This window comes from Nerophis lumbriciformis, linkage group LG19, assembly GCF_033978685.3.
Source record: "Nerophis lumbriciformis linkage group LG19, RoL_Nlum_v2.1, whole genome shotgun sequence".
NCBI classification, from domain to species: Eukaryota; Metazoa; Chordata; class Actinopteri; order Syngnathiformes; family Syngnathidae; genus Nerophis; species Nerophis lumbriciformis.
The window spans coordinates 31,962,918-31,984,640 of record NC_084566.2 but is presented as its reverse complement, the minus strand read 5'-3'; the positions used below and the strand labels follow the sequence as shown (position 1 = coordinate 31,984,640).

At 42.4% G+C, this 21,723-nt stretch overlaps 1 protein-coding gene across 2 annotated transcripts in view; it reads left to right on the top strand.

The window, feature by feature from the left end:
- The window catches only part of st6galnac5a (ST6 (alpha-N-acetyl-neuraminyl-2,3-beta-galactosyl-1,3)-N-acetylgalactosaminide alpha-2,6-sialyltransferase 5a), a 146,894-nt gene that overhangs the window by 91,762 nt on the left and 33,409 nt on the right, over window positions 1–21,723 (top strand). For both annotated transcript variants that reach the window (XM_061978933.2, XM_061978932.2), the window contains exon 3: window positions 17,426–17,838. In XM_061978933.2, the coding sequence (XP_061834917.1) occupies window positions 17,426–17,838 (413 nt within the window). The remainder of the gene's footprint in view (window positions 1–17,425; window positions 17,839–21,723) is intronic.

The window sequence follows — 21,723 nt, the reverse complement described above, 5'->3', positions numbered from 1 at the left end:
GGATTTTTGGCACTAATGTGACGCCATAGTCAACACTGTCTGCTCTCATTTTCTCGCACATTTGACCCTCTGATGTTCTGTGTACCTACACTTTGTCCTCCTCCTGTCTAGACCTGCTGTGTGTGTGTGTGTGTGTGTGTGTGTGTGTGTGTGTGTGTGTGTGTGTGTGTGTGTGTGTGTGTGTGTGTGGGGTGCACAGAACATCAATTTCCACACTTCTATTAGCCCTGGATCCAGTGGACCCGGACATCTTATATGTAATAGAAATGTGTAGGGGGGGTGTATGGTGTGTGGTCATTAAATATGTATTCTGATATATGTTCTTCACAGAAAATGAGCCAAAGTCAGAGAGTCTCAGTTTGAAAAATTAATTAATTTTATCTTTTTTTTTTTAATAAAAAATGAAAACTGGTCCACAACGACATTTGGCAAATCCCACATCAGGGCAAGAAAAAACTCAACCCAAGTTTGTACAAGTCTAAGTCTAAACAGAAGTAACAAGACCAAAACAACTTGATCAAGTATTGCCTTATAGCATACTTGCCAACCTTGAGACCTCCGATTTCGGGAGGTGGGGGGGGGGGGGGGTGTGGGCGTGGTTAAGAGGGGAAGAGTATATTTACAGCTAGAATTCACCAAGTCAAGTATTTTATACATATATATATATATATATATATATATATATATGTGTATGTATAAAATACTTGACTTGGTGATATATATATATATATATATATATATATATATATATATATATATATATATATATATGTATAAAATACTTGACTTGGTGAATTCTAGCTGTAAATATATATTTATTTTATTATATATATATATATATATATATATATATATATATATATATGTATATATATATATATATATATATATATAAAAATAAGAGAAATACTTGAATTTCAGTGTTCATTTATTTACACATATACACACACATAACACTCATCTACTCATTGTTGAGTTAAGGGTTGAATTGTCCATCCTTGTTCTATTCTCTGTCACTATTTTTCGAACTGATGATGCATTGCTGTGTGGCACGCACAAAAGTGCCTTCATCAAATGCACTAGATGGCAGTATTGTCCCGTTTAAGAGTGTCACAACATTGCTGTTTACGGCAGACGAACTGCTTTACGGTAGAGGAAAACACGTCACTCAGGTGGAGGGGGCGTGGCCTCCAGCTCCGCCTAATTTCGGGAGATTTTCGGGAGAACATTTGTCCCGGGAGGTTTTCGGGAGAGGAGCTGAATTTCGGGAGTCTCCCGGAAAATCCGGGAGGGTTGGCAAGTATGCCTTATAGGTAATTTAGCGTCCTGACAGAAGCACAGAGTCTAACGCTCTTTTTTTAAACTTTGTGTTGTTAAATCTTTTTTTTTTTTTTAATGACATTAATCACACTTTTGAATTTGGATTAATCATGATTTAATCACAGGTAAAAACTTGCTTGCATGATTTGAAATAACTGAAAAAGGACCCCGAATATTTGGACACAGATGCAATTTCATTGTCAGAATGTCATACAGGAACATTTTTTTAAAGTTTCACTTGATTGCACGTCATTTGTTTTTGTTTTCAAAACGGTTTTATCTAAAGTTTATTTTGAAGTAAAATTTGCCAGCGAGTTCAACAATCACTCATTTTTGCACTGACGTATTATTGATCTGATCACTGACTTTACCATCCTGGGTTAAGGGAAAGGAGCATGTGCACTCAAATTAAATTGTGTAATTAATATGCATGGCCCTGCGATGAGGTGGCGACTTGTCCAGGGTGTACCCGCCTTCCGCCCGATTGTAGCTGAGATAGGCTCCAGCGCCCCCCGCGACCCCAAAAGGGAATAAGCGGTAGAAAATGGATGGATGGATGGATAATTAATATGCATATATACATGATTAATGCGAGAATTTTTTGGGATTAATCACATGAGTTAACTGGTTATTTTTGACAGTCCTATTGCCACACACCAACAAAAGTGCTCAAGTCCAACGTCGCACACACACATCAAGTCAGCAACACAACATGTCCTCGTTACGCACATAGCAGGGTCACGGTGAGAGAGGTGCGTTGACAAACCCTGAATAAAGCAATCATATAATGCAGTAAATACTCCACACACTTAAGTAGGAATAATAACTTTAAAATAATTTGACTGGCTTTGTAAAGAGACTGGTGTTCCATACTGTTAAGAATAACAATGAATTAATGCAAAATTATACATTAAACAATTAATAAATACAATTAATACATCCTAAAAACCTCTTATTGCTGAAATCTTAAACATATATATATATATATATAAAACAAATGTTAAAAGTGTCAAAGTTGGCCAGAGTGCTTTACGAATTAGGTAAATAGTCAAAAAGTAATGAAGTAGTTCACTATATTATGTTTAAAAATACAAGATTTTCGTAACACACCGTACTTGCCAACCCTCCCGATTTTCCCGGGAGACTCCCGAATTTCAGTGCCCCTCCCGAAAATCTCCCGGGGCAACCATTCTCCCGAATTTCACCCGATTTCCACCCGGTTAACCTTAAATGCACTGCCTTTAACGTCCTCTACAACCTGTCGTCAGGTCCGCTTTTCCTCCATACAAACAGCGTGCCGGCCTAATCACATAATATATGCGGCTTTTTACACACACACACACACACACAAGTGACTGCAATGCGTACTTGATCAACAGCCATACAGGTCACACTGAGGGTGGCCGTTGTTGCGTTTTGGACCAGTTGTTCCTCCCAGGGAATTCAAGTCACAAGTCGCTCCCAAGCTCTTTACGACACTTAAAGCTGAGTAGAAAAACCACCAGAGACAGAATAGGTATTTTGTAATATATTTGCAAAGCTTTGCATATACATTGAGACCAGTCCAGCATAGAACATTCAATCGCGCCGCCAAGATGGTCTGCCCCCGCCCGAAAAACCCTCTCCCCTCTTAAGTCTCTCTTCCTCCCACCCTCGCAGTCTTGTCTCTCCAGCCAAAACACATGCCCATTATCTCTCTTTCTTACATTCCTCACTCAAGGTTAAGCACACAGTTTTTTGCAGACAACCAAAAGACCACAATTGGAAGAAAAACACTAGCTGTTTTGTAATATGATTATGAAATAAAAGAAGTAACACTTAAATTCGGATATATGTAAATATCTGCCTCCGACAATTCCCCCTTCAGATCTTCTAAAAAGATCTTTATCACTAGTACAACACTTCTAAAATACGCCCCTCTTTGAGCAAGCTAGTAAAAAATTAAAAGCATAGTTACATGGGAGATAAACGGATGGAATCTATGTCAATGTCGTCACTGTCAGGGAAGGAAACTAGCATTTCTTGAAAGTCACCACTTTGCTTGACCCCCTTCAGTGACATAGCAAACCCAGAAATAGGGTGGGGTTGTCCTTCTACAGCTCTAACAATGATGCGGGTGCATAAAGACCTAGCACAAGGGGCGATAAAGCAACCGCATGAGGCTATGATGGCCAAGAAAACTCCAACGAAGATCAGGGCAGACTTAATTAGGTCAGACCACCTTCCAAAGGTGCTTTGGAGCCAATCTTTGAAGGGGTCAGAGACACCGGAAACGTCAGTAAGTTCCTTAGACAGGGCATGGAGGCCCTCCAGGGCACTCTGGACCGAGCCATCGGGGGCGGTGTTGTTAGGAATGAAGGTACAGCATTGGTCACCAAACATTGCACACACACCTTCTTCCTTGGCTAGGATACGGTCAAGGGCTATGCGGTTCTGGACGGCCATGAGGGAAGTTGGGGCAAGTTGTTCAGCAAGCACGAGTCAGGTTGGTCAGTCTCAACAGATTATAAAAAACATAGTTAAACAACTTTAACACTGTTACAAATATGCGCCACACTGTGAACCCACACCAAACAAGAATGACAAACACATTTCAGGAGAACATCCGCACCGTAACACAACATAAACACAACAGAACAAATACCCAGAACCCCTTGCAGCATTTACTCTTCCAGGACGCTACAATATACACCCCCTGCTACCACCAAACCCCGCCCCCTCAACTCCCCCTTTGCTTCACAATTTCAACACTGCTACTGAAATTCAGACAAATGCAAAGCACATATATGCACAGCTGAGATATTTTATAAGCTGCTAATCATGTATAGAACATCAGGTGGATGTTTTTTTCCAAGAAAAACACAAAAGATAAAATTACAGTTTTTCCGAAGCTGCAGGCAATCGTTTGCTACCTCGTCTCCGTTTATGACTCCTATAGGAGCAAAAAAATCTCAAAGGTGATCACGCCATTTCGTGGGCCTAATCAACAAGAGAGTCAGGGTTGTTAGGAGGCAGTCGACGCTTCCAGCGCTTCTCAAGTACGCAACCAGCAATTTCAAGCACATAAATGATTCATGCGCACAGACGGCGAGAACAACGTGCGCCGTCGCTGACTTATTCGGCGGACTGGATGTTTACCGAGCATAAACACAACATGACTCGCGGTTGTTAGGATTCTCCGACGCCATCGGCTCTGATAAGTCCCATGATCCCGGGTGGGGTCACTAGCGGAGAGACTCTGATTTGTGTCAGGTGAGGCGGTGCTTCCTGAGACAAAATAACTTAGGCCCCGTTTACACTAAGGTTATCCAGGGTAAATCACACCGAACCGCATCCGTGTCCACACACAACGATGCCACCGTTTAAGAGCCCCGCCCCCCTCCGTCCGCCGACGCAACGCGACCTACACTGCAAAAAGTCAGTGTTCAAAAACGAGAAAAAAAAAATACAAAAATGAGGGGTATTTCACTTGAACTAAGCAAAAGTATCTGCCAATAGAACAAGAAAATTCGGCTTTTCAAGACTTTCCAAAACAAGTAAAGTTAGCTAATCTCAATGAACCCATAAATACCTTAAAATAAGTATATTCTCACTAATAACAAGTGCACTTTTCTTGGTAGAACAAAAAAAGAGACCTTTTTGCTCAATATGTTGAAAAATATTCAAAAATTAAGTAAATGCTAGTGCCATTATCTTGACATAATGATATGCGCTCGGAATTACATTTCTTGAAACCAGCAAACTTATACTAAAAACTAATTTATCGTTCTTAATGGAAAGGCAACAAGGCAACCGCTTGTTACTCTCGGGGTCTCCTAGCCCAGGGGTCGGCAACCCAAAATGTTGAAAGAGCCTTATTGGACCAAAAATACAAAAACAAATCTGTCTGGAGCCGCAAAAAATTAAAAGCCATATTACATACAGATAGTGTGTCATGAGATATAAATTGAATTAATATGACTTAAAGGAAACTAAATGAGCTCAAATATACCTACAAATGAGGCATAATTATGCAATATGTACATATAGCTAGCCTAAATAGCATGTTAGCATCGATTAGCTCGCAGTCATGCACTGACCAAATATGTCTGATTAGCACTCCACACAAGTCAATAACATCAACAAAACTCACCTTTGTGGATTCATGCACAACGTTAAAAGTTTGGTGGACAAAATGAGACAGAAAAAGAAGTGGCATAAAACACGTCCTAAAAAGTCGCAGAAAGATATACATGTAAACAACTAAGGTGAGTTCAAGGACCGCCAAAATTAGTAGGACAAAACGGCGCTCGCCAAATACTCGAATCAGTGAAGCATGTTTAATATAAACAGTGTGCTTTATAACAATTATGGAGGTTTGTGTCATGTTTGTCCTCCTACAGAAACCATATTAAAACAAAAAATATATTTTTTCCCCTCAACTTTTTCCATTTTTCATACATTTTTGAAAAAGCTCCAGAGAGCCACTAGGGCGGTGCTAAAGATGCGGCTCTAGAGTCGGCATCTTTGCCGACCACTGTCCTAGCCGCTCAGGCAAATCATATTGTCTAAAAATGCATTTTTCCATCGATAACATGACATCATCGCGCCAAGTGAGTGCTCTTTCAATCAATTAGTGCGCATATATACCCGGTAGAGATGCGCGGATAGGCAATTATTTCATCCGCAACCGCATCAGAAAGTCTTCAACCATCCGCCATCCACCCGATGTAACATTTGATCAGAACCGCACCCGCCCGCCATCCGCCCGCACCCGCCCGTTGTTATATATCTAATATAGACGATGCAAGGCATTAGTGAGGTTATAAAGCTTTTGCCTGTTAAAGAAAGGAGACTGATCCAATGCAGCACAGACATTCGCGTGCCACGCTGTCACGACCCAGACGCACACCAGTGCACAATCATATGGGAGCCGCGCTGAGCGCACCTCCAAGCGCGTCTCGCTGCCGGCAACGGCCGGATATATGGGCCCAACGCTCCAGCGCCATCCATTTTCAGGGCTAGTTGATTCGGCAGGTGGGTTGTTACACACTCCTTAGCGGGTTCCGACGTCCATGGCCACCGTCCTGCTGTCTATATCAACCAGGGTGAGCCCCACCACTTTCGTGAGCGCACTGCGCGCGGAGTGACCCCTGTTACGCGCCCCCGGCAACAGGGGTGGCGGGCAGGTAAGCTGCGCGGGCGGAGCGCGCGGAGTGACCCCTGTTACGAGCCCCCGGCCACGGGGGTGGCGGGCAGGTAAGCTGCTGTGCGTGACGCCGGCCGCGGCGAAGGCGGACGAGGCGGGGTGTCGGTGCGGTGGGCGCGGTGGTGACCCTGGACGTGCGTCGGGCCCTTCTCGCGGATCGCCTCAGCTACGGCTCCCGGTGGGGCCCTCTCGGGGGAAGGGGCCTCGGTCCCGGACCCCGGCGAGGCGTCGGGGGCCTTCTCCGCTCCGTAAAAGTGTCCATCTCTTTTTTTTTTTGGCATATGCAGCAGGTGCCTGCTCGTTTTTCGTATGTGGGTAACAACATTTAACTATGTATATATATTTCCGAATTGGTTTAACTGCCACCCGCCTGAATCTATTTAAAATCTAATTTTTTTTTATTTCAACCGCCCGACCCGACCCGACCCGACCCGCGGATAAAATCTAATTTTTTTAAATTTCATCCGCCCGATCCGCGGATAATCCGCGGACTCCGCGGATAATCCGCGGACTCCGCGGTTGTGCCCGCAAACCGCGCATCTCTAATACCCGGGCAAAAAAATGTTGCTGTAATTTTGAAGAATTTATCTGAATGTGCATGAACTTTTTCTGTTCAAAATTGTTAGAAATGTCACATGTTAAATGTTTAAATATTAACTGTCAGTTTACTGTACTGTGCCAACTGTACTACTATATGAGTACGTGTTTTCTATTGTTTCATTGAAAATAAAACAGCAAAGTCCATTTGGCTGTCATCTGTTTTAATTATGAGACACAATTGTGTCAAAGTCATGACTTTTTTGTTCATGCTTGAAGTAAGAAATGATTACTTTAAAAAAGCAGTTTTATACTTGTGAGTGTTGATGACACAGCTTTGCAACAGTTGATATTCTAGTTTCAAGCATTTTTTACTCTATAGGTCATCAAATCTCAGCACCAAGCTGTAATATCTTACTGAGATCATTTAGGACTAAAACCCTTAAAACAAATAAAACACTCTAACGTAAAATCTGCTTAGTGAGAAGAATGATCTTATCAGACAGAAAATAAGCAAATATCACCCTTATTTGAGATATTTAATCTTACTTAGATTTCAGTTTTTGCAGTGCAGTACGCATGCGCGGAAAATGCGCGCGTCATAGTCACCTCCAGTGTTGCTTTGTGTGCAAGTTCTTAAATGTAACTTATCTGAAGAATATCCAGTGGTGTGGTATTTCAATTAACTGGAATCCAGTGTGCTGTGGGGCCCTATTGTAGTGAATCACACCTGAGACATCATAAATTCATCAAATCTTTATTAGACACGTAAACAATGTGATAAAAAAACATTTTACATCAATCAAACTAAGGATCTAGATATCTGGTCAGGACACTCCTCACTTTTTTGCCTTCACCTTCATTGTCCATTCCTTTTTGGTGACTTTATATACTCTGGACCTAGACGTTGAGTCTGTGACATACATGGCGGACAATAACTGATACAGTCTGTTTTGCCAGTCTAAATGCATTCGCTGTTTTCCTCCTACAAAGCACACGCTACCTTTTGTATCACATCCACGGGAGCTCGCATTCTCGTTGTCTCTCCTTCGACAAATGGACAAAGTCTTTTGCTAAGTAGAATCACAGCTGACCCAGCCGGACATTGGAAAGTTATCTTGCCGTCTGAGAAGTGTTGTATCCCAAATAGCTGCAATCGCTTTCTCTTAAGGTATTCATGTGTGATTTCCACAAGTGTCTGCACATGTAGAAGAATGAGAAACACGGCCATGTCTAGATGACTCGCCTCCATATTTCCAGTGGTTAGCTCCGAGTTACGAAACCGCTTTGTTGTGAAACTGGCTGTGACGCGTTCTTTCTGATGTCACTTCCTGTGTGGGCGTGGTGTTTCTGGCGTCACTTCCTCTCCGAACTCACTTTGTAAACGATCAATGAGACCATACACTGCAAAAACTGAAACCTAAGTAAGATTAAATATCTCAAATAAGCTGATCTGTCCAGTTTTGGAGTTGATGTCAGCAGGCCAGGGAAGCTAGGGTCGATATTCTTCTCTTGATCATCTTTGGTGGCATAAGGGACGGTGTGAGCCAAGACATCCAGGGGGTTTAGCTCGCTCGTCTGCGGGTCCTTTGTCCCTGAATTGCTCACACACTCCGGCAGATTCAATGGGGGTCTGGCGGCAGATTTCTTTGACTTTATCGTTGGAAATGCATCTGCTTTAAGTGTCGCAGGATATCCACACATTCTTGCCATCTCTGTCGTAGCATAGCTTTCCTCGGTAAAGTGTGCGGAACAAACGTCCAATTTCTTGACACTTTCACATCTTTGGGCCACTGGTGCAACTTGAATCCGTCCCTGTTCGTGTTGTTACACCCTCCGACAACACACCGACGAGGCATGATGTCTCCAAGGTACGGAAAACAGTCGAAAAAACGGAAAATAACAGAGCTGATTTGACTCGGTGTTTGTAATGTGTTTGAGAAAATGGCGGATTGCTTCCCGATGTGACGCCAAAATTCACCCATTTAGAGTTCGGAAATCGGTTAAAAAAATATATGGTCTTTTTTCTGCAACATCATCTGCAACATTGACGCTTACATAGGTCTGGTGATAATGTTCCCCTTTAAGGGGTTAAACGACTTAGTGTAGACATGGCCTTAGAGATAGAAATAAAACTTTTGACCTGCATCCCGGCTGTCAAGGTGCTGCCAATTGGGTGGAAACGAGCACAGTGGGACTGAAAGACCAGAGGATGGATGTCCTTGCTTTAGGAGGTGAAGACCGTCAGGACCTCATTAGCTGCACATTTCATCAAGCACAATAGGAGCAGTGTCGCCCCCCACGGCCTCTATAAGTCTTCTTCATTGGCTTCTTCTTTTTCACTGAAGGTTTCATTAATCAGATCCGTTGCTCGTCTTGTCTCGTAAAGTCGGAGCGAGCAGACCGGGCTGTGATAATGACGCCACCCCATTTATTTTCCTATTCCACGTTAAAACACATGGATTTTAGCTGGTAGACCGTATCGACTTGCTGCATGCAGGATGCAGTCTGGCTGGCAGGGTTCGCACGGGTGCTGAAAAACCTTGGAAATGCTTGGATTTTAATGTTGTGTTTTCAAGGTTTGAAAAATGTTTGAATTTTGGGTGAAGTGCTTGGAAATGCTTGGAAATGTCTGTCATATTTCTCGGCATCCATCCATCCAGTTTCTACTGCTTGTCCCTTTTGGGGTCGCGGGGGATGCTGGAGACTATCTCAGCTGCATTCGGGCGGAAGGCGGGGTACACCCTGGACAAGTCGCCACCTCATCACAGGGCCAACACAGATAGACAGACAACATTTACACACTAGGACCAATTTAGTGTTGCCAATCAACTTATCCCCAGGTGCATGTCTTTGGAGGTGGGAGGAAGCCGGAGTACCCGGAGGGAACCCACGCAGTCACGGGGGAGAACATGCAAACTCCACACAGAAAGATCCCGAGCCCGGGATTGAACTCAGGACTACGCAGGACCTTCGTATTGTGAGGCACATGCACTAACCCCTGTTCCACCGTGCTGCCTGCAGTCTGACTTAATAGGATAATTATAAAATGGAAAAAAAAAAAAAAGGTTTCCTTCATAATGAAAGCTCCACGAGCCCTTACATTAGGTTGTTGTCATGCCAGAGCCCTATATACGGCTCTGTGTCGCCCCCAAGAGGACAGTGGTGCATCGGTCCATCATGCCGGGAGGTTGTCGTTTTAATCAGTGGTCCCCAACCACCGGGCCGTGGATCGATTGGTACCAAGCCGCACAGGAAATTAAAAAAAAAAAAAAAAAATTATAATTATAATTTTTTTTATTAAATCAACATAAAAAACACAAGATACACTTACAATTAGTACACCAACCCAAAAAAACTCCCTCCCCCATTCACACTCATTCACACAAAAGGGTTGTTTCTTTCTGTTATTAATATTCTGGTTCCTACATTATATATCAATATATATATCATATATATATATATATATATATATATATATATATATATATATATATATATATATAGGCAGCACGGTGGAACAGGGGTTAGTGCGTCTGCCTCACAATACGAAGGTCCTGAGCAGTCGTGGGTTCATTCCCGGGCTCGGGATCTTACTGTGTGGAGTTTGCATGTTCTCCCCGTGACTGCGTGGGTTCCCTCCGGGTACTCTGGCTTCCTCCCACCTCCAAAGACATGCACCTGGGGATAGGTTGATTGGCAACACTAAAATTGGCCCTCGTGTGTGAATGTTGTCTGTCTATCTGTGTTGGCCCTGTGATGAGGTGGCGACTTGTCCAGGGTGTACGCCGCCTTCCGCCCGATTGTAGCTGAGATAGGCTCCAGTGCCCCCCGCGACCCTGAAGGGATTAAGCGGTAGAAAATGGATGGATGGATGGATGGATGGATGGATATATATATCAATACAGTCTGCAGGAATACAGTCCGTAAGCATACATGATTGTATTTTTTCATGACAAAAATAAATAAAAAATACCACCAGCGCATATCATTATGTCAAGATAATGGCACTAGCATTTATTTATTTAAGAATATTTTTCAACATATTGATCAAAAAGGTCTCTTTTTTTTCTACCAAGAAAAGTGCACTTGTTATTAGTGAGAATATACTTATTTTAAGGTATTTTTGGGTTCATTGAGGTTAGCTAATTTTACTTGTTTTGGAAAGTCTTGACAAGCCAAATTTTCTTGTTCTATTAGCAGATAATTTTGCTTAGTTCAAGTAAAATACCCCTAATTTTTGTATATTTTTTTTTCTTCTTTTTGAACACTGACTTTTTGCAGTGTAGTGGTTAGTGTCCGCCCTGAGATCGGTAGGTTGTGAGTTCAAACCCCAGCCGAGTCATACCAAAGACTATAAAAATGGGAGCCATTACCTCCCTGCTTGGCACTCAGCATCAAGGGTTAGAATTGGGGGTTCAATCACCAAAAAATGATTCCCAGGCGCGGCCACCGCTGCTGCTCACTGCTCCCCTCACCTCCCAGGGGGTGATCAAGGGTGATGGGTCAAATGCAGAGAATAATTTCGCCACACCCAGTGTGTGTGACAATCATTGGTACTTGAATTTTTAACTTTTGTTTATTTTTGGTTTAAGCATAAGATACCTTAGTACCTGCATGCTGCTTCCCGCTGTCGTCTGCATATTGTGGTCACGACACGACGTGTTTCCGACATCTATGGTCTACAGAAACACTGCTTTTCAATGTCAGGCTTAGGTTTCCGTATTTTTCCTCCAGACAGCATTTGGTGAGCTCAAACAACAAGGCTACGGTGGTCGCCTTTTTGAAGGGTACTGGAAAAACTGGAAAATGTATCTTGAAAGTCCTTAAAAAGTGCTTGAATTAGGCCATGGAAAGGGTGTACGACCCCTGGGCTGGCGCGTAGAAGCGGCGTAAAGCAGGTTTAGATCTTGAGTATTGAACGAGCATGACAAACACTCTACAGAGAAGCTTTTACAGAAACAGCATTTTTGTCAAAAACTAAAACTACGGTGTGCACAACAATGAGGGCGTTAGAGGTCGGAAGTAATACACGCTTTACAGAGAGTGGACGGCATCTAATCAGCTGATTGAAAGCAACAATTTTTTCTCTGGGTTGCCATGGCGACGCAATCTGTTTGAGCTGCCTGTCGAAAGACTTCTTTTCTACTCACACTCCAACATATAGTTTAATAAGAGTTAATTTTTACAATTAATTGTTGATCACAAAAACAATTCCCTCTAACCCGGGGGTCGGCAACCCGCGGCTCTAGAGCCACATGCGGCTCTTTAGCGCCACCCTAGTGGCTCTCTGGAGCTTTTTCGAAAATGTATGAAAAAAGGGGAAAAAATATATTTTTTGTGTTAATATGGTTTCTGTAGGACAAACATGACACAAATCTCCCCAATTGATATATAAAGCACACTGTTTGTATTAAACATGCTTCACTGATCGAGTATTTGGCAAGCGCCGTTTTGTCCTACTAATTTTGGCAGTCCTTGAACTCACCGTAGTTTGTTTACATGTATAACTTTCTAGGACGTGTTTTATGCCACTTCTTTTTCTGTCTCATTTTGTCCACCGAACTTTTAACGTTGTGCATGAATGCACAAAGGTGAGTTTTGTTGATGTTATTGACTTGTGTGGAGTGCTAATCGGGCATATTTGGTCAGAGCATGACTGCAAGCTAATCCATGCTAACATGCTATTTAGGCTAGCTATATGTACATATTGCATCATTATGCCTCATTTGTAGGTATATTTGAGCTCATTTAGTTTCCTTTAAGTCCTCTTAATTCAATTTATATCTCATGACACACTATCTGTATGTAATATGGCTTTTAATTTTTTTTGCGGCTCCAGACAGATTTGTTTTTGTATTTTTGGTCCAATATGGCTCTTTCAACATTTTGGGTTGCCGACCCCTGCTCTAACCCTAACTTTTATTTTTAGTCCCCCGGCTGACAAGGTAATTATGTGTCTTATGTGTCACTGGAGGACGACGCTGAACATGCCAGGAGCAGGCATGCTAACAGCTAAGCTAACCGCTAAGCTAACAACTAAGCTAACCGCTAAGCTAGCTTCGAACAAGAAATAAAGAAATAAGTTCTTAGTAAAGTTTAAGAAGTGCAGATGGAAGCACAGTACAGCAGAAAGTAATCAGATGTTAACAGGAAATGAAGAAGTAGTAGATTAATAAGAGTATAGGGAGAGGATAATATTAGAGATGTCCGATAATGGCTTTTTTTTGCCGGTTTCCGATATTGTCCAACTCTTAATTACCGATACCGATATATACAGTCGTGGAATTAACACATTATTATGCCTAATTTTGTTGTGATGCCCCGCTGGATGCATTAAACCAGTGTTTTTCAACCACTGTGCAGTGTGCCGTGAGATACAGTCTGGTGTGCCGTGGGAGATTATCTAACTTCACCTGTTTGGGTTAAAAATCTTTTTTGCAAACCAGTAATTATAGTCTACAAATGATGTGTTGTTGTTGAGTGTCTGTGCTGTCTATATGAACAAAAGGTGAGTGCCTTAAGAAAAGGCATTAAAGCGGAGGGAAGGCTATGCACTGAACTGGCTACAAAGTAAACAAAAACAGAATGCTGGACGACAGCAAAGACTTACTGTGGAGCAAAGGCAATGTACATCCGAACATGACATGACAATCAACAATGTCCTCACAAAGACGGATACAAACAACTGTAATATTCTTGATTGCTAAAACAAAGTAGATGCGGGGAATATCGCTTAAAGGAAGACATGAAACTGCTACAGGAAAATACAAAAAAAAAAAAGAAAAAGCCACCAAAATAGGAGCGCAAGACAAGAACTAAAACACTACGCACAGGAAAACAGCAAAAACCTCAAAATAAGTCAGGGTGTGATGTGACAGGTTGTGACAGTACACCTACTTTGAGACAAGAGCTATAGTGATGCATGCTTGCTTATGCTTTAAAGTAATATCCAACAATTGCGACAACGACTTTTTACTGTCAACTGTTTTTTGTTTTTTAATGATTCCCGCTGGTGGTGTGCCTCCGCATTTTTTCAACGCAAAAAATGTGCCTTGGCTGAAAAAAGGTTGAAAAACACTGCATTAAACAATGTAACAAGGTTTTCCAAAATAAATCAACTCAAGTTATGGAAAAAAATGCCAACATGGCACTGCCATATTTATTATTGAAGTCACAAAGTGCATTATTTTTTTTAACATGCCTCAAAACAGCAGCTTGGAATTTGGGACATGCTCTCCCTGAGAGAGCATGAGGAGGTTGAGGTGAGCGGGAGTTGGAGGGGCGGGGTTGAGGTGGGGGGGGGCGGGGGTGTATATTGTAGCGTCCCGGAAGAGTTAGTGCTGCAACGGGTTCTGGGTATTTGTTCTGTTGTGTTTATGTTGTGCTACGGTGTGGCTGTTCTCCCAAAATGTGTTTGTCATTCTTGTTTGGTGTGGGTTCACAGTGTGGTGCATATTTGTAACAGTGTTAAAGTTGTTTATACGGCCACCCTCAGTGTGACCTGTATGGCTGTTGACCAAGTATGCCTTGCATTCACTTGTGTGTGTGACAAGCTGTAGATATTATGTGATTGGGCCGGCACGCAAAGGCAGTGCCTCTAAGGTTTATTGGCGCTCTGTACTTCTCCCTACATCCGTGTACACAGCGGTGTTTTAAAAAGACATAAATTTTACTTTTTGAAACCGATACCGATAATTTCCGATATTACATTTTAAAGCATTTATCGGCCGATAATATCGGCAGTCCGATGTTATCGGACATATCTAGATTATATAACAATTGTTGACGAGTCAGCGTTGTCACAGTCAGACAGGGAAGAAAAGGGCAGATCTGTCCATAAATTGCTGGTGTCGATACCAAAGTTATTATCGGTATATAATCGATACTAGAGGGATTTGGTTGATATTCAAATTTTCTCTAAAAAGAAAATAAAATAAAATTGTTGTTAAAATGTTAACAATTTCAGGGAATAATTCCTTGGTAACAGGAGGACTAGGAAGGCAAAACCCAAAGGACTTAAAAGAGTAATAGTTTTTGTTTTTGTTTAGCTACTGTATACTGTTGACTTTGTTTCGATCAAACTATTGTTTGTAATAAAAGAAAGTACAAAATAAGTGTTCTTAATTGAACAATAGCACATTTGTCAATATAAACATGTATCAAATAATTATAGTTGCTTATTACTTACACATGTATGGCTTAAAGCAGTGGTACTGGGGGTACTCGAAGGTATGCCAAGGGGTACGTGAGATTTTTTTTAAATATTCCCAAAAATAGCGACAATTCAAAAATCCTTTATAAATATAAATAAAAATACAATCTTTTTTTCCAAATAGTTCAAGAAAGACCACAACAAATGAGCAGTATTTTGCACTGTTATACAATTGAATAAATCAGAAACTGATGACATAGTGCTATATTTTACTTCTTTATTTCTTTTTTTTCAACCAAAAATGCTTTGCTCTGATTAGGGGGTACTTGAATCAAAAAAAAATTCACAGGGGGTACATCACTGAAAAAAGGTTGAGAACCACTGGCTTAAAGCACAGAGCAGGATTGGCAACCATAAATCATGAAGCATTTAATATAATGTTAATCAAGCTTTTTTATTATGTTCTAATCTAGTTCTTGATTATGGCAGACTATATGTAATATGGAAAATTGTAAATTGTTCTTTGAGTGCAACAAGAAAAACACAATATGTTTAGTGCACTTTAATTTATATTTTAACCTTCAAAAATTGTTCTTTAAGTGCAATAGGAAACGTATTAGTGTTGTCCCGATACCAAAATGTATTTCGGTACTTTTCTAAATAAAGGCGACCACAAAAAATGCCATTATTGGCTTTATTTTAATAAAAAATCTTACAGTACATTAAACATATGTTTCTTATTGCAAGTTTGTCCTTAAATAAAATAGTGAACATACAAGACAACTTGTCTTTTAGTAGTAAGCGAGCAAAAAAAGGCTCCTAATTTAGCTGCTGACATATGCAGTAACATATTGTGTCATTTATCATTCTATTATTTTGTCAAAATTATTAAGGACAAGTGGTAAAAAATGAATTATTAACCCACTTGTTCATTTACTGTTAATATCTGGTTATTTTCTATTTTAACATCGATCCGATACCAAGGAGTTACAGGATCATACATTGGTCATATTCAAAGTCCTCATGTGTCCAGGGACATATTTCCTGAGTTTATAAACATAATATAAATAAATAAAAAAACGAAAGAAGATTTTGTGATGTTAAAAAATACCGATGTAATCATAGTAGTATCGACGAAATACGCTCCTGTACTTGGTATCATTACAGTGGATGTTAGGTGTAGATCCACCAATGGTATAGTATCGCGGCACTATACTATTACCGGTATACCGTACAACCCTAAAACATATGTTTATTGTATTGTAAGATTTTCTGTTAAAATAAAGCCAAAATTAACACTTTTTCGTTTATTTGGAAAAAGTATCGAAAAGTATCGATATACATTTTCTCTCACACTATTATGTTAGATCCACTATGGACTGGACTCTCACACTATTATGTTTGATCCACTATGGACTGGACTCTCACACTATTATGTTAGATCCACTATGGACTGGACTCTTACACTATTATGCTAGATCCACTCGACGTCCATTGCATCGGTTGCCCGGTCTCATTGTCATCCCATTGGGTTGAGTTTTTCCTTGCCCTGATGTGGGATCTGAGCCGACGACTCGGTTCTTTTCTTATCGAACAAAACCGGTTTTGAGTATCATCCCTAGTGTCAAAGTGCTTTGAGTACCTTGAAGGTAGAAAAGCGCTATACAAGTATAACCTATTTACCATTTATAAGGGGCTGGAAAAAAACATATCCAGACAGCAAATTACATTCAGGGTTAGGGTATGTTTCCATTTATCACACAATAGTGAATGAGTAAGTTGAGTGTGTATCAAGCACATTCTGGTCTAGCTGCTAAATATAATCAACTACATGTGTGGTCATGATCACTTCCATTGGTGACCAAATTTCAGTGTGTAAAAAGAAAGTGAAGCTGACGTAATATAAAGCTATTAGTGGCATCTTAAGTGACAGTGGGCGTCGACAACAACCCGCCTTCACGTTCTTAAACCACGGCAAAAAGATATGACAAGCTGCACACGCCCAGGAGGCTCCGTCGACCCCCATTTGTCAACAAAGTGTTTTCCACCTCAAACGCGTAGTGAAGCTTTCTCCCAACATTGCCTCAGGTGTGCATCTCTTGTCTGCTTTGCATTCGTCTCTACGAAGCAACCAGGAGGCGCAACCTTCTAGGGCGTTTGACAAGCAGATAAACATGGCGTGCTGTGTTGTCACCATTCTAACGCTTCTTCCCGTATTATTTCAGCCTCTCAGGATGCACTGCCAGACGTGCGCACTGGTGACCAGCTCGGGTCACCTGATCGGCGGCGGCCGGGGCGAGGAGATCGACGGGGCCGAGTGCGTCATCCGCATGAACGACGCACCTGCCGCCGGGGACTTTGCTGCCGACGTCGGGCGCCGCACGTCGCTGCGCGTCATCGCCCATTCCAGCATGCAGCGGGTCCTGAGGAGCCGCCACCAGCTGATCAACGCCAGCCAGGACACGGTGTTCATCTTCTGGGGGCCCAGCAACTACATGAGGCGCGACGGAAAGGGTCTGGTCTACAACAACCTGAGGCTGATGAGCCAGGTCCTGCCCAAGCTCAAAGTCTACATCATCTCCTGGCAGAAGATGCTGCAGTTTGACGAGCTCTTTAAGAAGGAGACTGGCAAGGACAGGTAAGCCTCAAATCATTGTTTTAACGATGAGATACACCAGTGTTTTTTAAAGGGGAACATTATCACAATTTCAGAAGGGTTAAAACCATTAAAAATCAGTTCCCAGTGGCTTATTTTATTTTTCGAAGTTTTTTTCAAAATTTTACCCATCACGCAATATCCCTAAAAAAAGCTTCAAAGTGCCTGATTTTAACCACCCGTCCATTTTCCTGTGACGTCACATAGTGATGCCAACACAAACAAACATGGCGGATAGAACAGCAAATTATAGCGACATTAGCTCGGATTCAGACTCGGATTTCAGCGGCTTAAGCGATTCAACAGATTACGCATGTATTGAAACGGATGGTTGTAGCGTGGAGGCAGGTAGCGAAAACGAAATTGAAGAAGAAACTGAAGCTATTGAGCCATATCGGTTTGAACCGTATGCAAGCGAAAACGACACGACAGCCAGCGACACGGGAGAAAGCGAGGACGAATTCGGCGATCGCCTTCTAACCAACGATTGGTATGTGTTTGTTTGGCATTAAAGGAAACTAACAACTATGAACTAGGTTTACAGCATATGAAATACATTTGGCAACAACATGCACTTTGAGAGTGCAGACAGCCCAATTTTCATCAATTAATATATTCTGTAGACATACCCTCATCCGCGCTCTTTTCCTGAAAGCTGATCTGTCCAGTTTTGGAGTTGATGTCAGCAGGCCAGGGAAGCTAGGGTCGATATTCTTTTCTTGATCATCTTCGGTGGCATAAGGGACGGTGTGAGCCAAGACATCCAGGGGGTTTAGCTCGCTCGTCTGCGGGAACAAACTGCCACCATTTCTGGCCGTGCTACCGAGGTCCTTTGTCCCTGAATTGCTCACACACTCCGGCAGATTCAATGGGGGTCTGGCGACAGATTTCTTTGACTTTATCGTTGGAAATGCATCTGCTTTGAGTGTCGCAGGATATCCACACATTCTTGCCATCTGTCGTAGCATAGCTTTCGTCGGTAAAGTGTGCGGAACAAACGTCCAATTTCTTGCCACTTTCGCATCTTTGGGCCACTGGTGCAACTTGAATCCGTCCCTGTTCGTGTTGTTACACCCTCCGACAACACACCGACGAGGCATGATGTCTCCAAGGTACGGAAAACAGTCGAAAAAACGGAAAATAACAGAGCTGATTTGACTCGGGGTTTGTAATGTGTTTGAGAAAATGGCGGATTGCTTCCCGATGTGATGTGACGTCACGTCACGAGAGCGAATAATAGAAAGGCGTTTAATTCGCCAAAATTCACCCATTTAGAGTTCGGAAATCGGTTAAAAAAATATATGGTCTTTTTTCTGCAACATCAAGGTATATATTGACGCTTACATAGGTCTGGTGATAATGTTCCCCTTTAACCACTAGTGTGCCGCGAGATACAGTCTGGTGTGCTGTGGGAGATTAACATTGAAGTACATTTGAAGCTTCTTTTTTTTATTATGGTTACAGAAATACGATAGTCTGAATGATTGTACTATTTTTTTCAGCTATAGTTACGTTAATCATTAGTAATGCAGCAGCCTAGTTTTGAATGGCAGGGTCCCTGCTATCACATGTTGAATGTTGAATAAAAATCAACTACAGGCTTCCCAAATGCTGTAATAAATTAAGCATGAAGAGTTGACTTGAAACTGTTTAATGTTGCACTTTTTATATGTAGAAGAAAAGTTTTGTCATTTTATTTAATCTGAGCAACAACTTGAGGCAGTTTAATGTTGATTAACGTGGGCAGAATTATTATAGTGTTCCCAATGTTGAAAGGATAAAGCCATTGTTTACAAATTTGGTAAATAAATAACCAAAAAATGTATATTTTGTTGTTTTCTTACTGTACCGAAAATGAACCGAACCGTGACCTCTAAACCGAGGTACGTACCGAACCAAAATTTTTGTGTACCGTTACACCCCTAATAAATACACAAAACGCAGTCTGGAGCTTGGCGTCTTTGTACAACATCATATAAGCTGCAAGAACCTTTCCAGAAGGTCGCAACAAGTTTAATTAAAGCCGAATCGTTGTTGCTATGAGGCAGCTGTGCTAACCATGAAACATTTTTCTCTTTAGAGACTTACCTGAAAGATGTACATTGTTAAGATTTGTGTAAACAAGACAGGAATGCTGTTTGTGGCGAGAAACAAACCACAACATCAGCCATGTACAGTGTGGCCGTGCTTCACTCAGCATTTTTTTTTAGCCTTGGCGAAGGTATTCATTCTGTAGAGTGCTCTTCTTTTGTTCTTTTTTCTATCCAAACTGAATAGCGTTTTATGAACACAAAAGCGCAATAAAATAGCCTGCGCAAACAAAACAAGATCTTCAAGGTAACGTGCCGTGTTATTTCCAAGTGGTTGTTGAAGTATTTTAAGGAAAGCTAAGGGCTCACTCTTTGTCAATCCTGAGGAATAAAAATGCAGTCAGTAAGTAAATCGCTTAGTTTCAGCCTTTCTGCTCGAGTCTGAGGAGATTGAATCTGACGCCAGCTTAGGATGGACGTCAGCAGGGAAATTGCCTGAAGGAGGATTGGGTGAATAGCTTGGACATTCATACCCGTCGCCCCGTTTGATGTTCGCAGTGATGTTCTTTTTTCGTGCTTTTTCTCCATTGCGACACAAGTAGGGATGACTGTTTTTCACATTTGAACTGATGCGGTATGTGGGAGTTAAGACCAGTACCAACTTGTGGTAATGAAAAAAAAAAAGTGTTTAATTATAAAACCTCCATCCATCCATCCATCTTCTTCCGCTTATCCGAGGTCAGGTCGTGGGGGCAGCAGCCTAAGCAGGGAAGCCCAGACTTCCCTCTCCCCAGCCACTTAGTCCAGCTCTTCCCGGGGGATCCCGAGGCGTTCCCAGGCCAGCCGGGAGACATAGTCTTCCCAACGTGTCCTGGGTCTTCCCCGTGGCCTCCTACCGGTCGGACGTGCCCTAAACACCTCCCTAGGGAGGCATTCTGGTGGCATCCTGACCAGATGCCCGAACCACCTGGCTCCTCTCCATGTGGAGGAGCAGCGGCTTTACTTTGAACTCCTCCCGGATGGCAGAGCTTCTCACCCTATCTCTAAGGGAGAGCCCCGCCACCCGGCGGAGGAAACTCATTTCGGCCGCTTGTACCCGTGATCTTGTCCTTTCGGTCATAACCCAAAGCTCATGACCATAGGTGAGGATGGGAATGTAGATGGACCGGTAAATTGAGAGCTTTGCCTTCCGGCTCAGCTCCTTCTTCACCACAACGGATCGATACAGCGTCCACATTACTGAAGACGCCGCACCGATCCGCCTGTCGATCTCACGATCCACTCTTCCCTCACTCGTGAACAAGACTCCGAGGTACTTGAACTCCTCCACTTGGGGCAGGGTCTCGTCCGCAACCCGGAGATGGCACTCCACTTGGAGGTGCTGATTCTCATCCCAGTCGCTTCACACTCGGCTGCGAACCGATCCAGTGAGAGCTGAAGATCCTGGCCAGATGAAGCCATCAGGACCACATCATCTGCAAAAAGTAGAGACCTAATCCTGCAGCCACCAAACCGGATCCCCTCAACGCCTTGACTGCGCCGAGAAATTCTGTCCATAAAAGTTATGAACAGAATCGGTGACAAAGGGCAGGCTTGGCGGAGTCCAACCCTCACTGGAAACGGGTCCGACTTACTGCCGGCAATGCGAACCAAGCTCTGACACTGATCATACAGGGAGCGGACCGCCACAATCAGACAGTCCGATACCTCATACTCTCTGAGCACTCCCCACAGGACTTCCCGAGGGACACGGTCGAATGCCTTCTCCAAGTCCATAAAACACATGTAGACTGGTTGGGCAAACTCCCATGCACCCTCAAGGACCCTGCCGAGAGTA